This window comes from Babylonia areolata, chromosome 24 (assembly GCF_041734735.1).
Source record: "Babylonia areolata isolate BAREFJ2019XMU chromosome 24, ASM4173473v1, whole genome shotgun sequence".
Taxonomy (NCBI): Eukaryota; Metazoa; Mollusca; class Gastropoda; order Neogastropoda; family Buccinidae; genus Babylonia; species Babylonia areolata.
The window spans coordinates 3,576,149-3,597,205 of NC_134899.1; the positions used below are offsets into that span (position 1 = coordinate 3,576,149).

General features: G+C 41.7%; 1 protein-coding gene across 3 annotated transcripts in view; it reads left to right on the forward strand.

The window, feature by feature from the left end:
* LOC143298529 (armadillo repeat-containing protein 3-like) overlaps positions 1 to 21,057 on the forward strand; it is a 53,442-nt gene that overhangs the window by 3,047 nt on the left and 29,338 nt on the right. For all 3 annotated transcript variants that reach the window (XM_076611385.1, XM_076611387.1, XM_076611386.1), the window contains exons 4-12: positions 2,063 to 2,188; positions 4,707 to 4,778; positions 5,372 to 5,550; positions 7,570 to 7,696; positions 10,332 to 10,471; positions 11,452 to 11,584; positions 12,371 to 12,490; positions 13,637 to 13,789; positions 17,356 to 17,464. In XM_076611385.1, coding sequence (XP_076467500.1) covers positions 2,063 to 2,188; positions 4,707 to 4,778; positions 5,372 to 5,550; positions 7,570 to 7,696; positions 10,332 to 10,471; positions 11,452 to 11,584; positions 12,371 to 12,490; positions 13,637 to 13,789; positions 17,356 to 17,464 — 1,159 coding nt within the window. The remainder of the gene's footprint in view (positions 1 to 2,062; positions 2,189 to 4,706; positions 4,779 to 5,371; positions 5,551 to 7,569; positions 7,697 to 10,331; positions 10,472 to 11,451; positions 11,585 to 12,370; positions 12,491 to 13,636; positions 13,790 to 17,355; positions 17,465 to 21,057) is intronic.

The window sequence follows — 21,057 nt, forward strand, 5'->3', positions numbered from 1 at the left end:
TTAAGCATATCAGTTACTTGCTGCGTTGTGTACAGTTGTTTTCTCGCACATTTTGTCCCTGATTTCTGCCCTGACGAGCCAGGTTGAGACTCTGCGTGCTTCAAGTGTTTACGCACCGCTCAACCGGTGGCTGGGCATTATGTCACTTTTCTCTGCCACCGGTAAAGCGGTGGTCAGGGCTCAAAGGGTTTAATACCAATTATTTGCAAATTTTGGCTCAGGAGCTCAGGCAGAAGGGTTAAAATTGCTCAGGAACTCAGGGCTGAAAGGGTTAAGAAAAGGAAGGTGAAGGGATGAGAGGGATCAGGATTGTTTTCATTGTGTGTGTGTTTCTGTGTGGGTCTGTGGGCACACACATGCATGTGAATTTATGTCGTGTGTATATGCATGTAATGTGTGTGTGTTTCCATGTTAATGTGAAGATACATGCATTTATATGCACTTGTGTGTGTGCGTGTGCGTGTGCGTGTGTGTGTGTGTGCATGTGTGTGAATATGGATGCTAGTCTTTTGGATGAGATGATAGACTGAGAGTCCATTTGCAGCAAGCACTTACCAGCATGTAAAAGAACCTGTAGCAAGAGGAGAGCTGTGTCGAAAACATACTTTCATTGGAAAGCAAAGAAATACACACACAGGGTAAAGGAAGTGATATACAGAAGAATTAATGTGTGGCATGCTCTCCCTCTGGAAAGCAGCCAGAATTTCACAAAGAGAATGTTGTTTTGAGTTGTATGTGTCAGATCAATCAGTTTATTGAGGATGAAAGAAAGAGACCAGTGTCCTTCTTCTTCTGACCATAGTTATTGTTGTCTTTGCTGTTGTTGCTAAGGATTCAGCTTTTTCTGTATATCTAATCTTGGTGTGAATTTTTTATGCAAACCATGAATGCTGCATTACCTGAGTTTCACATTGTTTTTCCTGTCACTATAATTCATGGAGATTTTTCTTTAATTGGTTTTCATTTGTGTGTAATATACCTATTTATCATTAAATACATTTCTGCAGTACCTGTTTCTTGACAGTTTGGAAAGATCTGTATAAATTTTTGTAGCTTCATTTTTCATGCCTTGTTTTGTTCTGTTTGGCTATGCTTTGTTTTTGAATCAGATTTTTTTTCACACCTGCAGAAATCAGACTGTAAATACCAGGTCAGATATTGAAGATTTTTTTTTTTTTTTTTTTTTTTTTTGTTGCTGCCCCATCATCTGCACCATTTCAGTGGCATTACTCCCATGCCACTCATTTAGATTCCCCCATACACAGCCATGCCCAAGTTCATCCGTCACAGTTTCAGCGTTGGCAGTCTGCAGGGAACCATCGATGTTAGGTCACCAGGAGGCCACACACCAGAGGAGACCCTGCACTGCTGCTGAGTCACTTCGGTGGTGTCTGTTCTGGCTCGACGTACTTAGGACACCACATACTAAGCCCCCTACTAACGACAATAATGGCTTAGTCACAGAGCCAGACTGAGTGAGCATCCCTCCCAGAGTGGAGACCGCCACCACGTCCCTCAAACAACAGTCCCCCATGAATCTGCCGACACTGGAGACATTGACAGGATTCACCCCAAGCACAGAAGTGGAGGGGTATCGAAACTGAGGTCACCATGAGAGCAGGGCATGAAAGGCCACAGACTTTGAGACTGTTTTGTTTATATTGATGATGATAAAGGAGGAGGAGGAGGAGGAGGATGACGATGTTGCTATTGAGGTCCAGTTTGGTTTGGGACTGTGTGACAAGGCTGTACTCTATGCTTCCTGTCATAATGATATCCCGGGTTAACCAGGCCCAAGAGATACAGACACTTGCAGTGTTGTTCAGGTAATTAGAGCAACACACCCAAAGATGCATCCTTGAAGTGGATGACACTTGAGTGTGTGGTCCCAGTCTCCCCATTTAAGCCCACAGCACACTCAACTCTGAGTAGGAGCCGACCAAGGGTCGAAAAACCCACCTCCGCTGGGATTCGAACCCACGTCCTCCCAGCCGTCAGTCCGCGACGCTAACCACTTCACCACGGCGGCTGGTGATATTGAAGATTTATTACTGATGGGCAGGTGAGGAAAACAAAAAACTGCTGCTCGACCTGAATGCCGTGGATTTTTTATTGAAACTGGTGCAGGCGGAAGATGTGAACGTTCGGCGGAATGCTACGATGGCTCTGGGAGTCATGTGCCAACATCGTAAGTGGTACTCACTTCATGATTTTGTATTTTAGTGTACTTGTTATTGTTTTTATGTCAGGTGTGCATGCACATTCATATGCACATGCACATGCACACACATACATACACACATACACACACACACACACACACACACACACACACACACACATACACACACACAGCTGTAGGCCTATTGCTTTGACCTTGCATGTCAGTAAATTAATGGAAAAAATTGAAAATGGTCTAGCTTTGTCGACTGAAAAACATGTATGATGTTGTTTAATTCAGGTGGTAGCCCATCTAGCATACCCATTTTTAAATTACTTGGTGTTGTCATTGATTATGAACAGGTGGTGAAGTTTTTAGGTGTTTATCTTCCTTCAAAGCTGACATGGAATATTCACTTTAATTACATCTTAACAAAGGCAAGGAAAAGTATCAATCTTACGAAAATTATAAGCTGCTTACCCTGGGGAATAGATACAAAAACATTGATTCATCTTTCTGTGGCCCTTGTAAGATCTAAGATAGCCTATGCACAAGAAATATTTTTCAGTGCACCTAAATATCTGTTACAAAAGATTCAAAGTGTAGACTGTTAGGCTATCAAAATTGCCCTTGGAGTGCCCTCTTATGCACCCAACCAGGAAAGATACAAAACAGCCAGAATTCTTCCCATCAATGAACATCGTGAGTTAGCAACAGCAAAATTCCCTGTGAGATACACTTCAATGACAACAAAATTCATTGCTGATGAAATGGCAGTAAGATCTGACATTGATTTTCCTAAAAGAGCTAAAGCCCTTTCATCACAAGAAACAGTTGCAACTTTCGTTTCAAATTTGTTAAAAGAATCTGATGTTAACATGAAACAGTTAGCTGCAAAACCACAGCAAACTCCTGTTCCTTTTTGGGAAATGTTGAAAGCAGACTTTAATATTACGTTTTCTGAAACAAAAAAGAAGAAAACATCAGTATCACGACAAGTGCTGCCAGAATTCATATAGCAGAAAAATATCAGAATCATCCCTATATATTTACAGATGGATCTGTTCTTGATGACAAAAATGCTGGTGTGGCTTTCTATATTCCTGCTTTTAAAGTTGAAAAATCTTGATTTACTGGAAAATATCTTTCCATGTTCATGGCTGAGCTAATTGCTAATATACAAGCTCTGAACTACTTTGTGAGCCATCAAATAGTTTACTTGAAAATAGCATTCTTTGTTGATTCCAAATCAGTACTTTATGCTCTAGAATTATTTAGCCTTGAAACAAGACCTGACTTAGTTATTGAGACAAATCATTTGGTACATTGTTTGAGGATTAAAGGGACTGAGGTCAGTTTTTGTTGGGTGCCTTCTCATGTGGGCATTCATGGCAGTTAAACTGCTGATAAAGCAGCTAAAAGAGGAGCACAAGATTCAGAAAAATCAACAAAAGTACATGTCCGTTTTTCTGTAAAAGAGGCATACACTTTGTTAGAAAAATCAGCATGGGGTCAATTTCATAACCGATGGGAGGAAAAGTTTTTAAAACATAAAGGGACATTATTCCCCAAGAATATTATTAAAGAAAAAATTCTGAATCCATCAGCTTGCTATACAAGATTAATAACCTCAACTTTCTTCCGTATAAAACTTGATGCGCTGAAGACAGAGTATAATAAAAATGTCACATGCATCCGTGGTAAGCAGTTCAATTTGCATCATTGTTTGTTTCACTGTCAGCAGTTACGTGCCTTCTTGCCCAAGTATTTCAAAGAGAATAACTATTCTGCAGATGATTTTTGGAAAGTTATTTCTGACGAGGTTCTTATGGTTGAACTTTCACAGGCATTAGTTCATAGCCCTATTTCTACATTCCTTTAATGTACTTCAGAATTGCGTTAATGGTTTCTAATTATTGTTATCATTACTGAATTATTACTGTTAAATGTAATTGCATGTTATTGTTAGTTATACATTTTTTGGTAGTTTTCTACCTTTTCTGTTTCCCTCTTCCCCCTCCCCTACCCTCCCCCCTCCTCCACTTGCCTTGATAGCACAATCTGAGATTGAACAAATGCAACAAGTTTTTGGCCTGTTCCATTTCATTTCAAAACATTACAGATTGTTGTTTTATTTCATGTTGTTTACAATGTCTTTTGTTCATTTTACATCATTTATAGTTTGTGTTTATTTGTTTGATTTTATTTACAGTTTGCTTTTATTTATTTCATATTATTGGCCTTTGCAATATTACACATTGTTCTTTTTATTTTGTGGTTTACTTTTGTTTATTTCAGACAGTGGACAAAATTATTCTGGTCTTTTAGATATCTTGTGAAATTATTTTATTATGCATACCTGAAATTTTACTAATTTTATTATTTTATTTATATGTTTTGATGTTTATTTTGCAAATTCATATATCAAGTTTTACTAATGTATACTAATCATATTATATTACTTTTGTTTTTTTGGTGTTTGTTTTATGTCTGAAATAATGAAATGTTTCTTTTTTTTCTTCTTTTTTTTCCCTTCTTTTCACAGCGGATGTGAGGAAATGTTTGAGAAAGAAAGAAGATGCCATTCCAACCCTCATCAACCTCCTACAATCAGATGGTGAGTTACTGTTTTGCTGCTGTATGTAGGTGCACGTTATTATTATTTTAACCTTGATCCTCTTGTCCTGTAGTTTTTCCTTTTGTTAATTTATTTTTGATGCAGTACTATTCCAAGACAGTGTGGGGGGGGTTTTCTGAGCTTTTCTCAACAGTTATGCAATGAAAAATATTTTGAATTTAAAATGTGGAGGGATATTTTATTAATGTACAAATTTAAGCAATGAAATAAGATTCATTCTTAAAAAAAACAACAACAAATATTAAAAATAGTAACAATTGTCACATGGAAAAACAACAACAATGATTTGAGATTTTTAGCATAAAAGCACTAAACAATGCAAAACATAAAAAAAATCAAACAAACAAATAAATATTGCAAAATAAATGAACTGCCTCAACAAACCAATGCAAAGCATTAAAAAAAACAATAATAACATGAAATGATAAATAAATGAATTTAGAAAAAAAAATCAGTTAAACAACAAATTCAGTAAAAAATAAAAATTAAAAAAAAAGAAAAAAAAAAAGAAAAAAGAAAAAGAAAAACATGAAGCTCTCTTAACAGCCCGTGATTTGACCTTCAATCCACAGTGGCCGATTCTGTGGTGAACGAGTTTGCCGCTTTGGCAGTGTCCTACATGGCGACGGAGTTCTCCAGCAAGGGCACCATCTTTGACAACGGCGGCATCGAACCCCTGGTCAAACTCCTCTCCAGCACAGACCCTGACGTGCAGAAAAACAGCATTGAGGCTTTGGCACAGATGGTCATGGTAAGGCAGTGGATGGGATGTTCCCATCTTCTACTTCTGCTAGTGCTGCTACTGCTGCTACTACCACTACTACTACTACTAGTACTTTTACTACTGCTACTGCTGGTGGTGGTGATGTAACTACTACTACTGCTGTTACTGCTACTGCTGCTGTTGCTACTCCTACTCCTACTACTACTTGTGGAGTGATGGCCTAGAGGTAACGCGTCCACCTAGGAAGCGAGAGAATCTGAGTGTGCTGGTTTCGAATCACAGCTCAGCCGCCGATATTTTCTCCCCCTCCACTAGACCTTGAGTGGTGGTCTGGACGCTAGTCATTCGGATGATACGATAAACCGAGGTCCCGTGTGCAGCATGCATTTAGCGCACGTAAAAGAACCCACGGCAACAAAAGGGTTGTTCCTGGCAAAAATCTGTAGAAAAATCCACTTCGATAGGAAAAACAAATAATTCTACACGCAGGAAAAAAATACAAAAAAATGGGTGGCGCTGTAGTGTAGCGACGCGCTCTCCCTGGGGAGAGCAGCCTGAATTTCACACAGAGAAATCTGATGTGATAAAAAGAAATACAAATACAAATACAAATACAAAAATACTACTACTACCACCACCACCACCATCACTTCTAGCAGTACTGTTACTGCTGTTGTTGCCATTGCTATTGCTAGTGGAGTCATGACCTAGAGGTAACACATCTACCTAGGAAGGGACAGAACTTGAGCACACTGGTTTGAATCCTGGTACAGTCGCCAGTATTTTTTCCCCCTCCACTAGACCTTGAGTGGTGGTCTGGGTGCTAGTCATTTGTATGAGACAGTAAACTGAGGTCCCATGTGCAGCATGCACTTAGAGCACATAAAAGAACCCATGGCAACAAAAGGGTTGTCCCTGGCAAATTTCCGTAGAAAAATACACTTCCGTAGGAAAAATGACAAAAAAACTGCAGTCAGAAAAAATTACAAAAAAAAAGAAAAAAAAAAGGGTGGTGCTTTTAGTGTAGCGACACGCTCTCCCTGGGGAAAGCAGCCTGAATTTTACACAGAGAAATCTGTTGTGACAGATATGAGTAATACAATACAATACAGTACAATACAATACAATACAATACAATATTACTACTACTACTGAATCATTTTTATACAAGGCATAATCTTGCGTAATGCAACTCATTTCACTAAGAGCCATTGCAATTTTGCCTCCTAGTTTGAGAGTCATAGTTCTTCACAAAAGAGTAACTGTAAATGATTTCCCATTGACTGGAGAAACCATTGATAATACAGCTCTCACTTTGCTGTTGGCCCAAATGTAAAACTTATTTCAATCTGTGATATAAGCCGAGTGTTATGGCAGGGTAAAAACAGTCATGCCCACAAAAACCAGCTGGTTTATATGGGTGAACACTGGAACTGCAGCACAAGGAACATAGGAAGACCACTGAAAGGCTTCAAGGACTGCCTGAAAGCATCCCTTGGTGCCTGCAGCATTCCCATCCTGGGGTGGTGAACCCTCACCACTGACCACATCGCCTGGCTGTCTACAAAGGAGTTGTGACGTTTGAGGAGAGGCGTCTTCAGGACCTTGACCAGAAACGTCAACCTGGCAAAGAGAAGAGGCCAGACCTGTCAACAGCTGCTGTCTGCCTGCAGTGTGGCCGCATTTGTATGTCTGTCTTTGGGCTTTATCCCCATCTCCACAGTCACTGACGTCTTGATCGCTGGCTGTGGACTTCCTTGAGGTGAAGTGAAGAACTGCAGCTGTTGAACGTGGAAGAAGAAGAAGAAAGGGCCTCAAGTGGTTGACATGTTGTGGAGTGATGTGTGTGTGTGTGTGTGTGTGTGTGTAGCAGGGTGACCAGGTGAGGGGCTCAGTGAGGGAATATGATGTGCTGTGTTGTAATGTACTGTGTTGTGCTGTGATGTGTGACGTGTGTGTGTGTGTGTGGCAGGATTACCAGGCGAGGGGCTCGGTGAGGGAGTATGATGTGCTGTGATGTGTGACGTGTGTGTGTGTGTGTGGCAGGATTACCAGGCGAGGGGCTCGGTGAGGGAGTACGATGGGTTGCCCCCCATTCTGGAGCTGCTCAAGTCGGAGTATGCCATCATCCAGAAACTGGCACTCATCACCCTGGAGAGACTGACACAGGACGGTGCGTGCTTGCTGCTTCGTGGTGTGGTTAGCTTGACTGTATTGGATTATTATTATTATTATTATTATGAGTATTTACGCCTAATCTTGAAAATAAGCCCTAATCATTTGCAAATAGAACACATTATTATATAAATATCAAAAAGAAAAAAATGAACACAAGATACCAAACATCATTAAAAATTATTCATCCCCCCCCCCCCCACCCCCCCCCCCCCAGCACACATATACACCACAGTACACAGACACAGAATCACACCCGTATGCACACACACAATCGTGAATAGTGCACAATCCAAAATACTGCCAACCAATTCTAAAACTATCAAAACTCACTCGCTCACAAACAGTCCTTTTTTTTTCATACTGGAAAGGGATGAGCTGTTGAGAATTAATGAGGATGGGAAAAGGTGGATTGGATGTGGCCTGTTTCCTTTATTTTCATTTTCCTTTTTTTTTTCTTTTGGTTGTTTGGTTTGTTGTTGGAGGATTTCTTTTTGTCATCTTTTCTTCAGAAGAAAGAATGGATTGTTGTTGGATTTCTTTTTGTCATCTTTTCTTCAGAAGAAAGAATGGTTTGTTGTTGTTGGATTTCTTTTTGTCATCTTTTCTCCAGAAGAAAGAATGGTTTGTTGTTGTTGGAGGATTTCTTTTTGTCATCTTTTCTTCAGAAGAAAGAATGGTTTGTTGTTGTTGGTTTTCTTTTTGTCATCTTATCTTCAGAAGAAAGAATGGTTTGTTGTTGTTGTTGGATTTCTTTTTGTCATCTTTTCTTCATAAGAAAGAATGGTTAGTTGTAGGAGGATTTCTTTTTGTCATCTTTTCTTCAGAAGAAAGAATGGTTTGTTGTTGTTGGTTTTCTTTTTGTCATCTTTTCTTCATAAGAAAGAATGGTTAGTTGTAGGAGGATTTCTTTTTGTCATCTTTTCTTCAGAAGAAAGAATGGTTTGTTGTTGTTGGATTTCTTTTTGTCATCTTTTCTTCAGAAGAAAGAATGGTTTGTTGTTGTTGTTGGATTTCTTTTTGTCATCTTTTCTTCAGAAGAAAGAATGGTTTGTTGTTGTTGGATTTCTTTTTGTCATCTTTTCTTTAGAAGAAAGAATGGTTAGTTTTTGTTGTTGTTTTTTTCATTTAGTTTTTGCTCATTGCTGTTTCACCGTTCGTAGCAACATCTGAGTTCATTTGCCACAGTCTCAGCCCGGCAGGCCACAGGCAAGTGTCAGGTTGACATGAACTCAGACATTGGAAGGAAGGGCATGTGTGTGTGTGTGTGTGTGTGTGTGTGTGTGTGTGTGTGCATGTGTGCGTGTGTGTGTGTGTGTGTGTGTGTGTGTGTGTGCGTGTGCGTGTGTGTATCTCCTATGTTTCCACACACAAACACCAACACAAACAATTTTTATGTTTGTGCAAGCACACACATGTGTCTGTGAGCTTACTTATATGTATGTGTTTACAAAGAAATATAAACGTTTGTGTCCATGTTACACTTGTGTTTGCATGTATTTCATGTATGCATGCATGTTCAGATTCAAACTTGGCAGAAGTGTGTAATCGGTGTAAATTTTTTGTGTGTGCGCATGCTGATGTGTATGTACCATACACTACCTTGTAAATGCCCAGCATCCAGTGAACACCCACCCCTCATTTTGATTGAAAACTGCATAGCGTAAAATACGTTGTAAATGCCCACTCACCAATAAAAACAAAAACAACAAAACATAAAGTGATGTTAATTCAGTTTGCTGTTTGTCATTATGTTGCTTTTACAAAGCAGCACAGATTTACATCTTAAGATGAAAATAGAATGTTTCCAAGACATGTTGCTGTGTCGTTGAAGAACTCTTAAGTGGGAGAAGGACATTATTGGGTGAGGTAGTGTCTTGCTTCAGTGGCTAGTGTTTTGTCCCACTCCATGTGGCTGTCACTTTCTCAAACACACAGAAATGAGTGCAAGTGCAAGCAGAGGGAGAGAGAGAGAGAGAGAGAGAGAATGAATGAACAAACTTTTTTTCTTAATGAGGGAAGTGGAATATTCAGGCAAATACTTTTTTATTTATTTATTTTTTTTACATCCAGCCCTCAGGGCAAAGAGAAGTGAAATCAAAATATTCACAAAATAACAAAAAGGTTATAGAAATAGAAATGAGAGACAGAGAGAGAGAGAGAGAGAGAGAGAGAGAGAGAGAGAGAGGAGACTGCAGTACAGAAACACCTTCCTTACACATGAAATTGAACAAATTTCCATTGACGTCACCAGTTTAACAAGAGGCTTCTCATGCGTATAGTATAAACACCTAGGGGGCACTCTATGGTGAAACTAAGATGGGGATTGAGCCGGCTCCACATGAAGGGTAAAGCACCCAGTGAACATCCGTCACCCAACTTTAGGGTGAAATTTATGCAGAGAGGGGGTGGGCGTTCACAAGGTAGTGTACGGTACATGAGTGCACATGCACTTTCCTTGCACATGGGCAAGCGCCCACGAGTGCGGGCATGTATACTTTTCTGTATAAGGATAATACATATACATATATAAATATAGTACATGTACATAATATATATTATTCATAAATTACGGAAGAAAAGACTACTGTTGATCCTGTTGTTGATGGTCGCTGCATGGTTTGTTGTTCCAGCGGAGAACCGAAGCTCCCTGAGGGAGCTGGAGGCCATCGCCAAGCTGCTGGACTTCCTGGCCAAGCCAGAGTGGAACGACCTCCATGTCATGGTAGTCATGGTCATCTCCAGCATGCTGGAGGACAGAGAGAGCTTGGAGGTCAGTGTGGCCGTGTGGTACTGTTGATAATGATAGTCATCTTCTTCTTCTTCTTTGTTCCTGTCTGATTTATTTATCTATTATTATTATTATTATTATTATTTATTATCATCATTATTATTACTACTATCTTTTTTTATATATTATAATTATTATTTATTTATTTATTTATGTAAGCTTATCGATTATTTATTCACCTTTCTTCTTCTTTTTTTTTTTTCTCAAGGCCTGACTAAGCGCGTTGGGTTACGCTGCTGGTCAGGCATCTGCTTGGCAGATGTGGTGTAGCGTATATGGATTTGTCAAACGCAGTGACGCCTCCTTGACCTACTGAAACTGAAACTGTTACTGGGCTGCAACGTCCATGTCCACCCGTATACATGAGTGGGCAGTCATACTACATTTTTTGGGGGAAATAATGATAATGATATTAGTAATAACAATAATGATAACGATTCAAAAAAAGAAATAATGATAGTAACAATTATCATAATCATAATAGTGGTGTGATTCGAGACCAGAGCCGACTTCCTGGTTAAGACATTGTAGTTGTTTTTTTTTTGTATGTGTGTACATGTCTGATAGAATGTAAAAACAGGGAAAGCTGTATAGCCACTGAGTTACAATAAGTGGCATAGGGTGATAAAAAGACATGTTCTCTTCATTGCTATGTTTTCCTTCCTGTGACACCCTGCAGATACTCACATACATGTATATATGTATGTATGTATGTAGTGTGTGTGTGTGTGTGTGTGTGTGTGTGTGTGTGTAGTCACATTTTGGTGTGTGTATGTAACATAGATGTAATGTTTTATGTTAACAAAAGCGTTTTTGTAAAGCACCTAGAGCAGATTTCTAGATAGTGTGCTATGTAAGTATCCATTATTATTATTACACCTAGAGCAGATTTCTAGATAGTGTGCTATATAAGTATCCATTAGTATTATTATTATTATTAATACATATCTAACCCCTGACAGCAAATGAAAGAAACGGGAGGGCTGAAGAAGCTCGTGGCATTGATCACCGATCAGCCTCCACCAGAGGAAGAGTCCAAAAAGGGAGACAAGAAAAGCGGGTCACGGGCAGGAAAGAAAAGCGCAAACAAAGATGGTGAGTAGCAGGCGAGAGTTTGAATTTGATGAACCCTCTGAATGGTTATTTGATGGTTGTGATGTTGTATTGATAATCATCATGCCTTTTCTGTAGTTCTTTCCTTTTTGTATTGTATTTTATTGTTACATGCACATTACTGATATGTACTGTTGAGAACTCTTCTGAAGATATTTTTGTGGATGTGTGTAAAATTTCATGTGTATTGGTAAAATACCCAGCAAGCACCAACCACAACGGATTCATCAGCAGATTGATTTTGGTCATGTGATAAAAAGAACAGAAGACGTGCCTCATTGTTGAAGTAGTTTTTGATTTGGACCATGTTTGTTTTGCCTCAGACTCAGACACATTATGTACAAGAGAAAAAAAAGTGTGTGACGAGAAATGTTTATGTGTATGTTTGTCACATGTATTTGTATTTGTTGGCAGCATGGCACACTTTTGCTTTCAGTTTCAAAATTTATAAAAATAGCAAGGAGCATAACTTTGCTATCAAAGTAATAAGCCCAGCTTTATAGTAAGATATAATTTCAACGACTGTACCAAATTAAGAGGTAGTTTTATCGTTACTTTCATCAAAATATTCCTAAGCAATTTTATATACTGTTTTTTTTTGTATGCTTCAAACATGTTTACACTTTTTGAGAATTTTATATTTTGTTTACTACATGAGTTCAGTTGTGAGTTGTTGTTTTCTTAATGTTTATTTGTTCTTTTGTTTGTAATCCTCCATACCCCAAAAGGGACAAAAGGGAGTTAAATCTTAAATCTTTGCAACTACAGCCAAGGCAAAGAAAGAGGAGGAGGAGAAAGAGGCAGCCCCGGGTGGAGATGCCATCATACCTACCTTGCCTGACGTCAAAATGTGTGCTGCCAAGGCCATGGCTAGGTGTGCTCGCAACGGTGAGTCTTACTTCATTAAATCTGTGTATGTTATTATCGTTAATGTTTTGTTGTTGTTGAATTATCTTACTACATATTTTGTTTATTTATGTGTTGATTTTTGCACATGTGTGCATGCATGTTTGTGTGTTGTGTTGTGTGTGTGTGTGTGTGTGTGTGTGTGTGTGTGTGTGTGTGTGTGTGACCTATCTGTATGGTTTCTTCCTTGTGCCTGTTTGTCACACTTTCTGCTGTTCTGTCACTTTCATATCTTGCTGTTCAGATTCTGTGCCATTCAGCATGAGCAGTTTCATTCATATGTTTGAACCATCACTGTCATCACATAATGTCCCTGTCAACTCAAGACAAGACATGACAAGATATGAATCTCTTCCACCATCTGTCTGTTCATATCTGTGTTCCTAGCTACTGAAATATTCCCATTATATGTTCCCACCTGTACTTTTTCCTCTATTTCTTTGTCAGTGAGCTCTTGCAGTTTCATACATATGTTTAAAAACAATCACTGTCAACACATAGGTACAATGTGATATGACAGTTATTCTGCAGGAATGTATATATATGCACACACACACACACACACACACACACACACACACACATATATATATGTATATATTATCTGTCTGTCTGTCTGTCTGTGCATCTATTATTTCCTTTGGCTTTTAAGATATAGAGATATAATGCATGCAGTAGATAGTTTAGATGAACCATCTGTCATTCAACACCCATTTTTTCATTTCTTGTTTAGCATATGTATGTGTAGAAACAAATCGAAATAAAAAATGTTGATCACTGCGTGTGGCATGCACACAGCACGGTGGAGCTAGATGGCCGTCGGTGGCTCTCCTGAGCTGATGCCCTTTTATGGATCTCGTTTTTAATTCCATAAGGGTGTCTAGCCACCTGCCTCACCAGTCCTGGAAGGGAGCGGTGGGAGTGCCGGTTTAGTCGCCAGCAATCCGACCCTGAACAGGTTGTACTGGATTACAGGTTACCAGTAGCAGATCTAATGACCTGACCTGACACATCACTTATGTACATCCATATAAAACAAGACAGGGTTCTCTTTCACTGTGTGTACTCGCCTTTCTGCAGTCCTTGCTAAGAATGTTCCCACCAGTACACTTCCTCTTGTTTTCTCAGGTGAGAATCGAAAGATCCTGCACGAACTGGAAGTGGAGAAAATGCTGATCATGCTGCTGTCGTCCGATTGCACGGAGGTTCAGGCAGCGGCCGGTCAGGCGCTTGGTGTGCTGTGTGAAAACCTCACCAGTCGTGATTCGGTGCGGGAGTGGGGTGAGTATTGGGTTTCACTTTTTTGTCACAACAGATTTCTCTGTGTGAAATTTGGACTGCTCTCTCTCTCAGGGAGAGAGCGTCGCTACACTGAGAGCACCACCCATTTTTGACTCACTTGTGTAAACAAAGTGAGTGTACGTTATAACCCGGTGTTTGGTTGTCTGTGTGTGTGTGTGTGTGTGTGTGTGTGTGTGTGTGTGTGTGTGTGTCTGTCTGTGTCTGTGTGTCCATGGTAAACTTTAACATTGCCATTTTCTCTGGAATTACTTTGTCTGCCAATACCAAATTTGGCTTAAACATAGTATGAAAACAAATCTTCACAGTCATACCAATAATAGGTTTTATGTCTCCCGAATTGAACCGTATTTCTGGATCATTATTTGTTTATTTCATTGAGATTCACTCCGAAATCCGAAAATTCTAAAAACTGCTTCCCACTGAGTTCCTAAAAGGTATGTTGTAGATGACATGACCTTGTTTTTCTTGTTCACAATCAAAAGGATAGAAATACAAATTCTGGACAGAACACATACAGTGATACTTACTACGCTACCAATGTGTTTACAGCATATAAATATTCGAAAATGGACTCTGGATTAACTGGGATGAATATAAAAGAAAAATTGAATCGATTGTTTCTTTCATCCCATTGAAGACTGGTTCGTGCAGATCTAGAGATCTACCATGTGTTGAGATGTGCTTGAAGCGATGGGAATGTCTCCTTTACTGCTGAAATAAAAGAATAATTGAGATATAATAAAACAAACAAAAAAAACATGATTTAAACGGGTTATTACTTCCAATACAATCATGTCTATTCATTTGCACGAAGATGAAAACAACATTGTTTTGAACATTAGATTTAGTCAGTGATGTCAGATGCACTGCAGTAGTGGAGATTAGTCCGCTTGCTTTGGAAATGGTTCGATCCCACTTTTTTTAATCTCTTTTTTTTTCCTCCTCATGATTACTTTACTGGATAAAGCGCAAAGCACAAATGTATTTGTTTTCGATGGGCGCAATAGCTGAGTGGTTAAAGCGTTGGACTTTCAATCTGAGGGTCCCGGGTTCAAATCTCAGTAACGGTGCCTGGTGGGTACAGGGTGGAGATTTTTCCGATCACCCAGGTCAACATATGTGCAGACCTGCTTGTGCCTGAACTCCCTTCGTGCGTATACGCAAGCAGAAGATCAAATACACACATTAAAGATCCTGTAATCTATGCCAGCATTCGGTGGGTTATGGAAACAAGAACATACCCAGCATGCACACCCCCGAAAACGGAGTATGGCTGCCTACATGGTGGGGTAAAAACGGTTGTATACATAAAAGCCCACTCATGAACATACGAGTAAATGTGGGAGTTGCAGCTCACGAACGCAGAAGAAGTATTTGTTTTCCTATCAAAGTGGAATTTTCTACAGAATTCTGCCAGGGACAACCCTTTTTTTTTGCTGTGGGTTCTTTTACATGCGCTAAATGCATGCTACAATCGGGACCTCGGTTTATCATCTCATCTGAATGACTAGCGTCCAGACCACCACTCAAGGTGTAGTGGAGGGGGAGAAAATACTGGCGATTGTGCCTGTGATTTGAACCAGTGCACTCAGATTCTCACGCTTCCTAGGTGGAGGCATTACCTCTAGGCCAACACTCCACGTAGGGGTGTGTATTAGGGTTGTATTGTTTGGGGTTTTTTTTTAGTGTGTGTATGTGTTTGTGTACATCAGTTTTTTTACACCACATTTTGTTTTACTTTCATTTATATAATTCCATCATTAAAGCAAAACAAAGAACACACCATTATTTTCATTTTATTCGCCATTATTAGTTTTTTGTTTTACTTTGGTTAGTGATTGCCAAGTAGATTTTATATGTGATCTTTTCTGTGTTTTTTTCCAGTTTATTATTTTTCCAATGATGATGAAAGTTTCTGATTACCAGAAATGGATGTTTGTTACTGTATGATTATCTCCCTTTTGTTGCATGAACACTTCTCTGGTGAGGTGGAACTTGACTTGTTGATTCGGTTGTGCTGATATTCTTTAGTCTAAACATGGAGTCCTTATTGAAATGCTTTCACTCACACTCTCTCCTCATACCAGTAGCAGGGCCACATGGAGTTGATTTAAAAAAAAAATTTTTTTTAGAGTGTTTACTTTTATTTAAATAATAATAATGCTATTCATATGGCGCTGAATCTTGTGCAGAGACAAATCAAAGTGCTTTCACACCAGTCATTCACACGCATGCATAACTCTAAAACCGAGGAAACTAAAGACAAGGAAGAGGCAGGGAAGGGAGGCTATTTTGGGAAGAGGTGGGTTTTAAGGCCAGACTTGAAAGAGCTAAGTGCAGAGACTTGACGAAGCGAAAGAGGAAGTTAATTCCAGTTGCAAGGTCCAGAGACAGAGAAAGAACTGTGGCCAACAGTCAAGTGTTTGAATCTGGGTATGCGTAAACAGAGTGGATCCGAAGTCAATCGTAGAGAATGAGATGGAGTGTAGAGGTGAAGGCAACCACAGAGATAGGAAGGGGCAGATTTGTGAATACATTTGTAACATAGAGTGCTGATCTTGTACTTTATTCGGTGTGAGACAGGGAGCCAGTGGAGATGATGCAAAAGAGGAGTGATGTGCTCAGATCTTTTCTTTCTGAGGACAAGTCGGGCAGCAGAGTTTTGTATGCGCTGAAGGGACTGAATGGATGAAGCAGGCAAACCAGACAATAGAGAGTTACAGTAGTCAAGGCAAGAGAGAATGAGAGAAACGACAAGTCTAGATGTTGTGTCAGTGGACAGATATTTCTGAATACTTTAGAACATGGAAGCACTAAGCAACACACAGCCATCAGACCAGTTCCTGCCAAGCAGCACACGCTAAGCCACACACATTTCCTGCTTGGAGTATTGGTCCAGATCGGAGTTCTGATACAGTCATTCAACAGTTTTTGTATGTTCATTTCAAGTTCCATTTTGCCATTCTGACAGCGTCATGTGTGTGTGTTTATACAATGTCATCACAGGAGTTGATGCACATCAGTTTGCACAGTGCTGCGTTACAGGAGTCTAATGACATTGATCTGAGTCATTGTTTAGAGATAGATGCTGAAGATGTTACAAACAGAAAAAAAATATAAGAAGAAGTAAGACAGTCAATTATTAATCAGATAGAAGACTATTCTTTTCATCATTAGTATTGGACAGAGTTCAGCTCTTTTTTTTTTTTTTTTTTTTTTTTTTTTTAGTAAAAGAAGTAAGGATCACTGTAAAACTGCATGAACAAACTCATATTCTTAAATAATCCCAGAGACATATATTCTAACAAGTAATCACAAGAAATGATGTGTAAGCAGTGGAAAAAACACCAACAACTGAGGTCTTTAGACTACACAGTACTCTTACATAAACTGAAACATTATAAAAAGAAAAAAAGTTTTAAAAAAAATGAAGCAAAATTATGATAACTATTATTAACAAGCAGACTTCACACCACTAACTCTCTTAATTTCCCTGTTTGAGATAATGGAGTGACTCTCTCTGTGTTTCTGACCCTTGTGGACAGCTGGCCTTCCACCGCTGGTGACTCTGCTGAGCACAGAGAGCGGGGATGTGAAGGAGGCGGTCACTCTGGCCCTGGCCAACCTCACCTCACACAACATCCCCAACTGTCAGTGAGTATAGCACCACATCCCCCAACTGTCAGTGAGTATAGCACCACATCCCCCCAACTGTCAGTGAGTATAGCACCACATCCCCCCATCTCTCAGTGAGCATAGCACCACATCCCCCCAACTGTCAGTGAGTAGAACACCACATCCCCCAACTGTCAGTGAGTAGAACACCACATTCCCCAACTGTCAGTGAGTATAACACCACATCCCCCCAACTGTCAGTGATAATAGCACCACATTCCCCCAACTGTCAGTGAGTATAGCACCACATCCCCCCAACTGTCAGTGAGTAGAACACCACATCCCTCCATCTGTCAGTGAGCATAGCACCACATCCCCCCAACTGTCAGTGAGTGGAACACCACATCCCCCCAACTGTCAGTGAGTGGAACACCACATTCCCCCAACTGTCAGTGAGTATAGCACCACATCCCCCCAACTGTCAGTGAGTAGAACACCACATTCCCCCAACTGTCAGTGAGTATAGCACCACATCCCCCCAACTGTCAGTGAGTATAGCACCACATCCCCCCAACTGTCAGTGAGTGGAACACCACATCCCCCCAACTGTCAGTGAGTATAGCACCACATCCCCCCAACTGTCAGTGAGTGGAACACCACATCCCCCCAACTGTCAGTGAGTATAGCACCACATCCAAAACTGTCAGTGAGTATAGCACCACATCCCCCCAACTGTCAGTGAGTATAGCACCACATCCCCCCAACTGTCAGTGAGTGGAACACCACATCCCCCCAACTGTCAGTGAGTGGAACACCACATCCCCCCAACTGTCAGTGAGTATAGCACCACATCCCCCCAACTGTCAGTGAGTGGAACACCACATCCCTCCATCTGTCAGTGAGTATAGCACCACATCCCCCCAACTGTCAGTGAGTAGAACACCACATTCCCCAACTGTCAGTGAGTGGAACACCACATCCCCCAACTGTCAGTGAGTGGAACACCACATCCCTCCAACTGTCAGTGAGTATAGCACCACATCCCCCCAACTGTCAGTGAGTAGAACACCACATCCCTCCATCTGTCAGTGAGCATAGCACCACATCCCCCCAACTGTCAGTGAGTAGAACACCACATCCCCCAACTGTCAGTGAGTAGAACACCACATTCCCCAACTGTCAGTGAGTGGAACACCACATCCCCCCAACTGTCAGTGAGTATAACACCACATCCCCCCAACTGTCAGTGATAATAGCACCACATTCCCCCAACTGTCAGTGAGTATAGCACCACATCCCCCCAACTGTCAGTGAGTAGAACACCACATCCCTCCATCTGTCAGTGAGCATAGCACCACATCCCCCCAACTGTCAGTGAGTGGAACACCACATCCCCCCAACTGTCAGTGAGTGGAACACCACATTCCCCCAACTGTCAGTGAGTATAGCACCACATCCCCCCAACTGTCAGTGAGTAGAACACCACATTCCCCCAACTGTCAGTGAGTATAGCACCACATCCCCCCAACTGTCAGTGAGTATAGCACCACATCCCCCCAACTGTCAGTGAGTGGAACACCACATCCCCCCAACTGTCAGTGAGTGGAGCACCACATCCCCCCAACTGTCAGTGAGTGGAACACCACATCCCCCCAACTGTCAGTGAGTATAGCACCACATCCCCCCAACTGTCAGTGAGTATAGCACCACATCCCCCCAACTGTCAGTGAGTGGAACACCACATCCCCCCAACTGTCAGTGAGTGGAACACCACATCCCCCCAACTGTCAGTGAGTATAGCACCACATCCCCCCAACTGTCAGTGAGTGGAACACCACATCCCTCCATCTGTCAGTGAGTATAGCACCACATCCCCCCAACTGTCAGTGAGTAGAACACCACATTCCCCAACTGTCAGTGAGTGGAACACCACATCCCCCAACTGTCAGTGAGTGGAACACCACATCCCTCCAACTGTCAGTGAGTATAGCACCACATCCCCCCAACTGTCAGTGAGTAGAACACCACATCCCTCCATCTGTCAGTGAGCATAGCACCACATCCCCCCAACTGTCAGTGAGTAGAACACCACATCCCCCAACTGTCAGTGAGTAGAACACCACATTCCCCAACTGTCAGTGAGTGGAACACCACATCCCCCCAACTGTCAGTGAGTATAACACCACATCCCCCCAACTGTCAGTGATAATAGCACCACATTCCCCCAACTGTCAGTGAGTATAGCACCACATCCCCCCAACTGTCAGTGAGTAGAACACCACATCCCTCCATCTGTCAGTGAGCATAGCACCACATCCCCCCAACTGTCAGTGAGTGGAACACCACATCCCCCCAACTGTCAGTGAGTGGAACACCACATTCCCCCAACTGTCAGTGAGTATAGCACCACATCCCCCCAACTGTCAGTGAGTAGAACACCACATTCCCCCAACTGTCAGTGAGTATAGCACCACATCCCCCCAACTGTCAGTGAGTATAGCACCACATCCCCCCAACTGTCAGTGAGTGGAACACCACATCCCCCCAACTGTCAGTGAGTATAGCACCACATCCCCCCAACTGTCAGTGAGTGGAACACCACATCCCCCCAACTGTCAGTGAGTATAGCACCACATCCCCCCAACTGTCAGTGAGTATAGCACCACATCCCCCCAACTGTCAGTGAGTATAGCACCACATTCCCCCAACTGTCAGTGAGTATAACACCACATTCCCCCAACTGTCAGTGAGTGGAACACCACATCCCCCCAACTGTCAGTGAGTGGAACACCACATTCCCCCAACTGTCAGTGAGTATAGCACCACATCCCCCCAACTGTCAGTGAGTAGAACACCACATTCCCCCAACTGTCAGTGAGTATAGCACCACATCCCCCCAACTGTCAGTGAGTATAGCACCACATCCCCCCAACTGTCAGTGAGTGGAACACCACATCCCCCAACTGTCAGTGAGTGGAACACCACATCCCTCCAACTGTCAGTGAGTATAGCACCACATTCCCCCAACTGTCAGTGAGTATAGCACCACATCCCTCCAACTGTCAGTGAGTATAGCACCACATCACCCCAACTGTCAGTGAGTGGAACACCACATCCCTCCATCTGTCAGTGAGCATAGCACCACATCCCCCCAACTGTCAGTGAGTGGAACACCACATCCCCCCAACTGTCAGTGAGTGGAACACCACATTCCCCCAACTGTCAGTGAGTATAGCACCACATCCCCCCAACTGTCAGTGAGTAGAACACCACATTCCCCCAACTGTCAGTGAGTATAGCACCACATCCCCCCAACTGTCAGTGAGTATAGCACCACATCCCCCCAACTGTCAGTGAGTGGAACACCACATCCCCCCAACTGTCAGTGAGTATAGCACCACATCCCCCCAACTGTCAGTGAGTGGAACACCACATCCCCCCAACTGTCAGTGAGTATAGCACCACATCCCCCCAACTGTCAGTGAGTATAGCACCACATCCCCCCAACTGTCAGTGAGTATAGCACCACATCCCCCCAACTGTCAGTGAGTGGAACACCACATCCCCCCCAACTGTCAGTGAGTATAGCACCACATCCCCCCAACTGTCAGTGAGTGGAACACCACATCCCT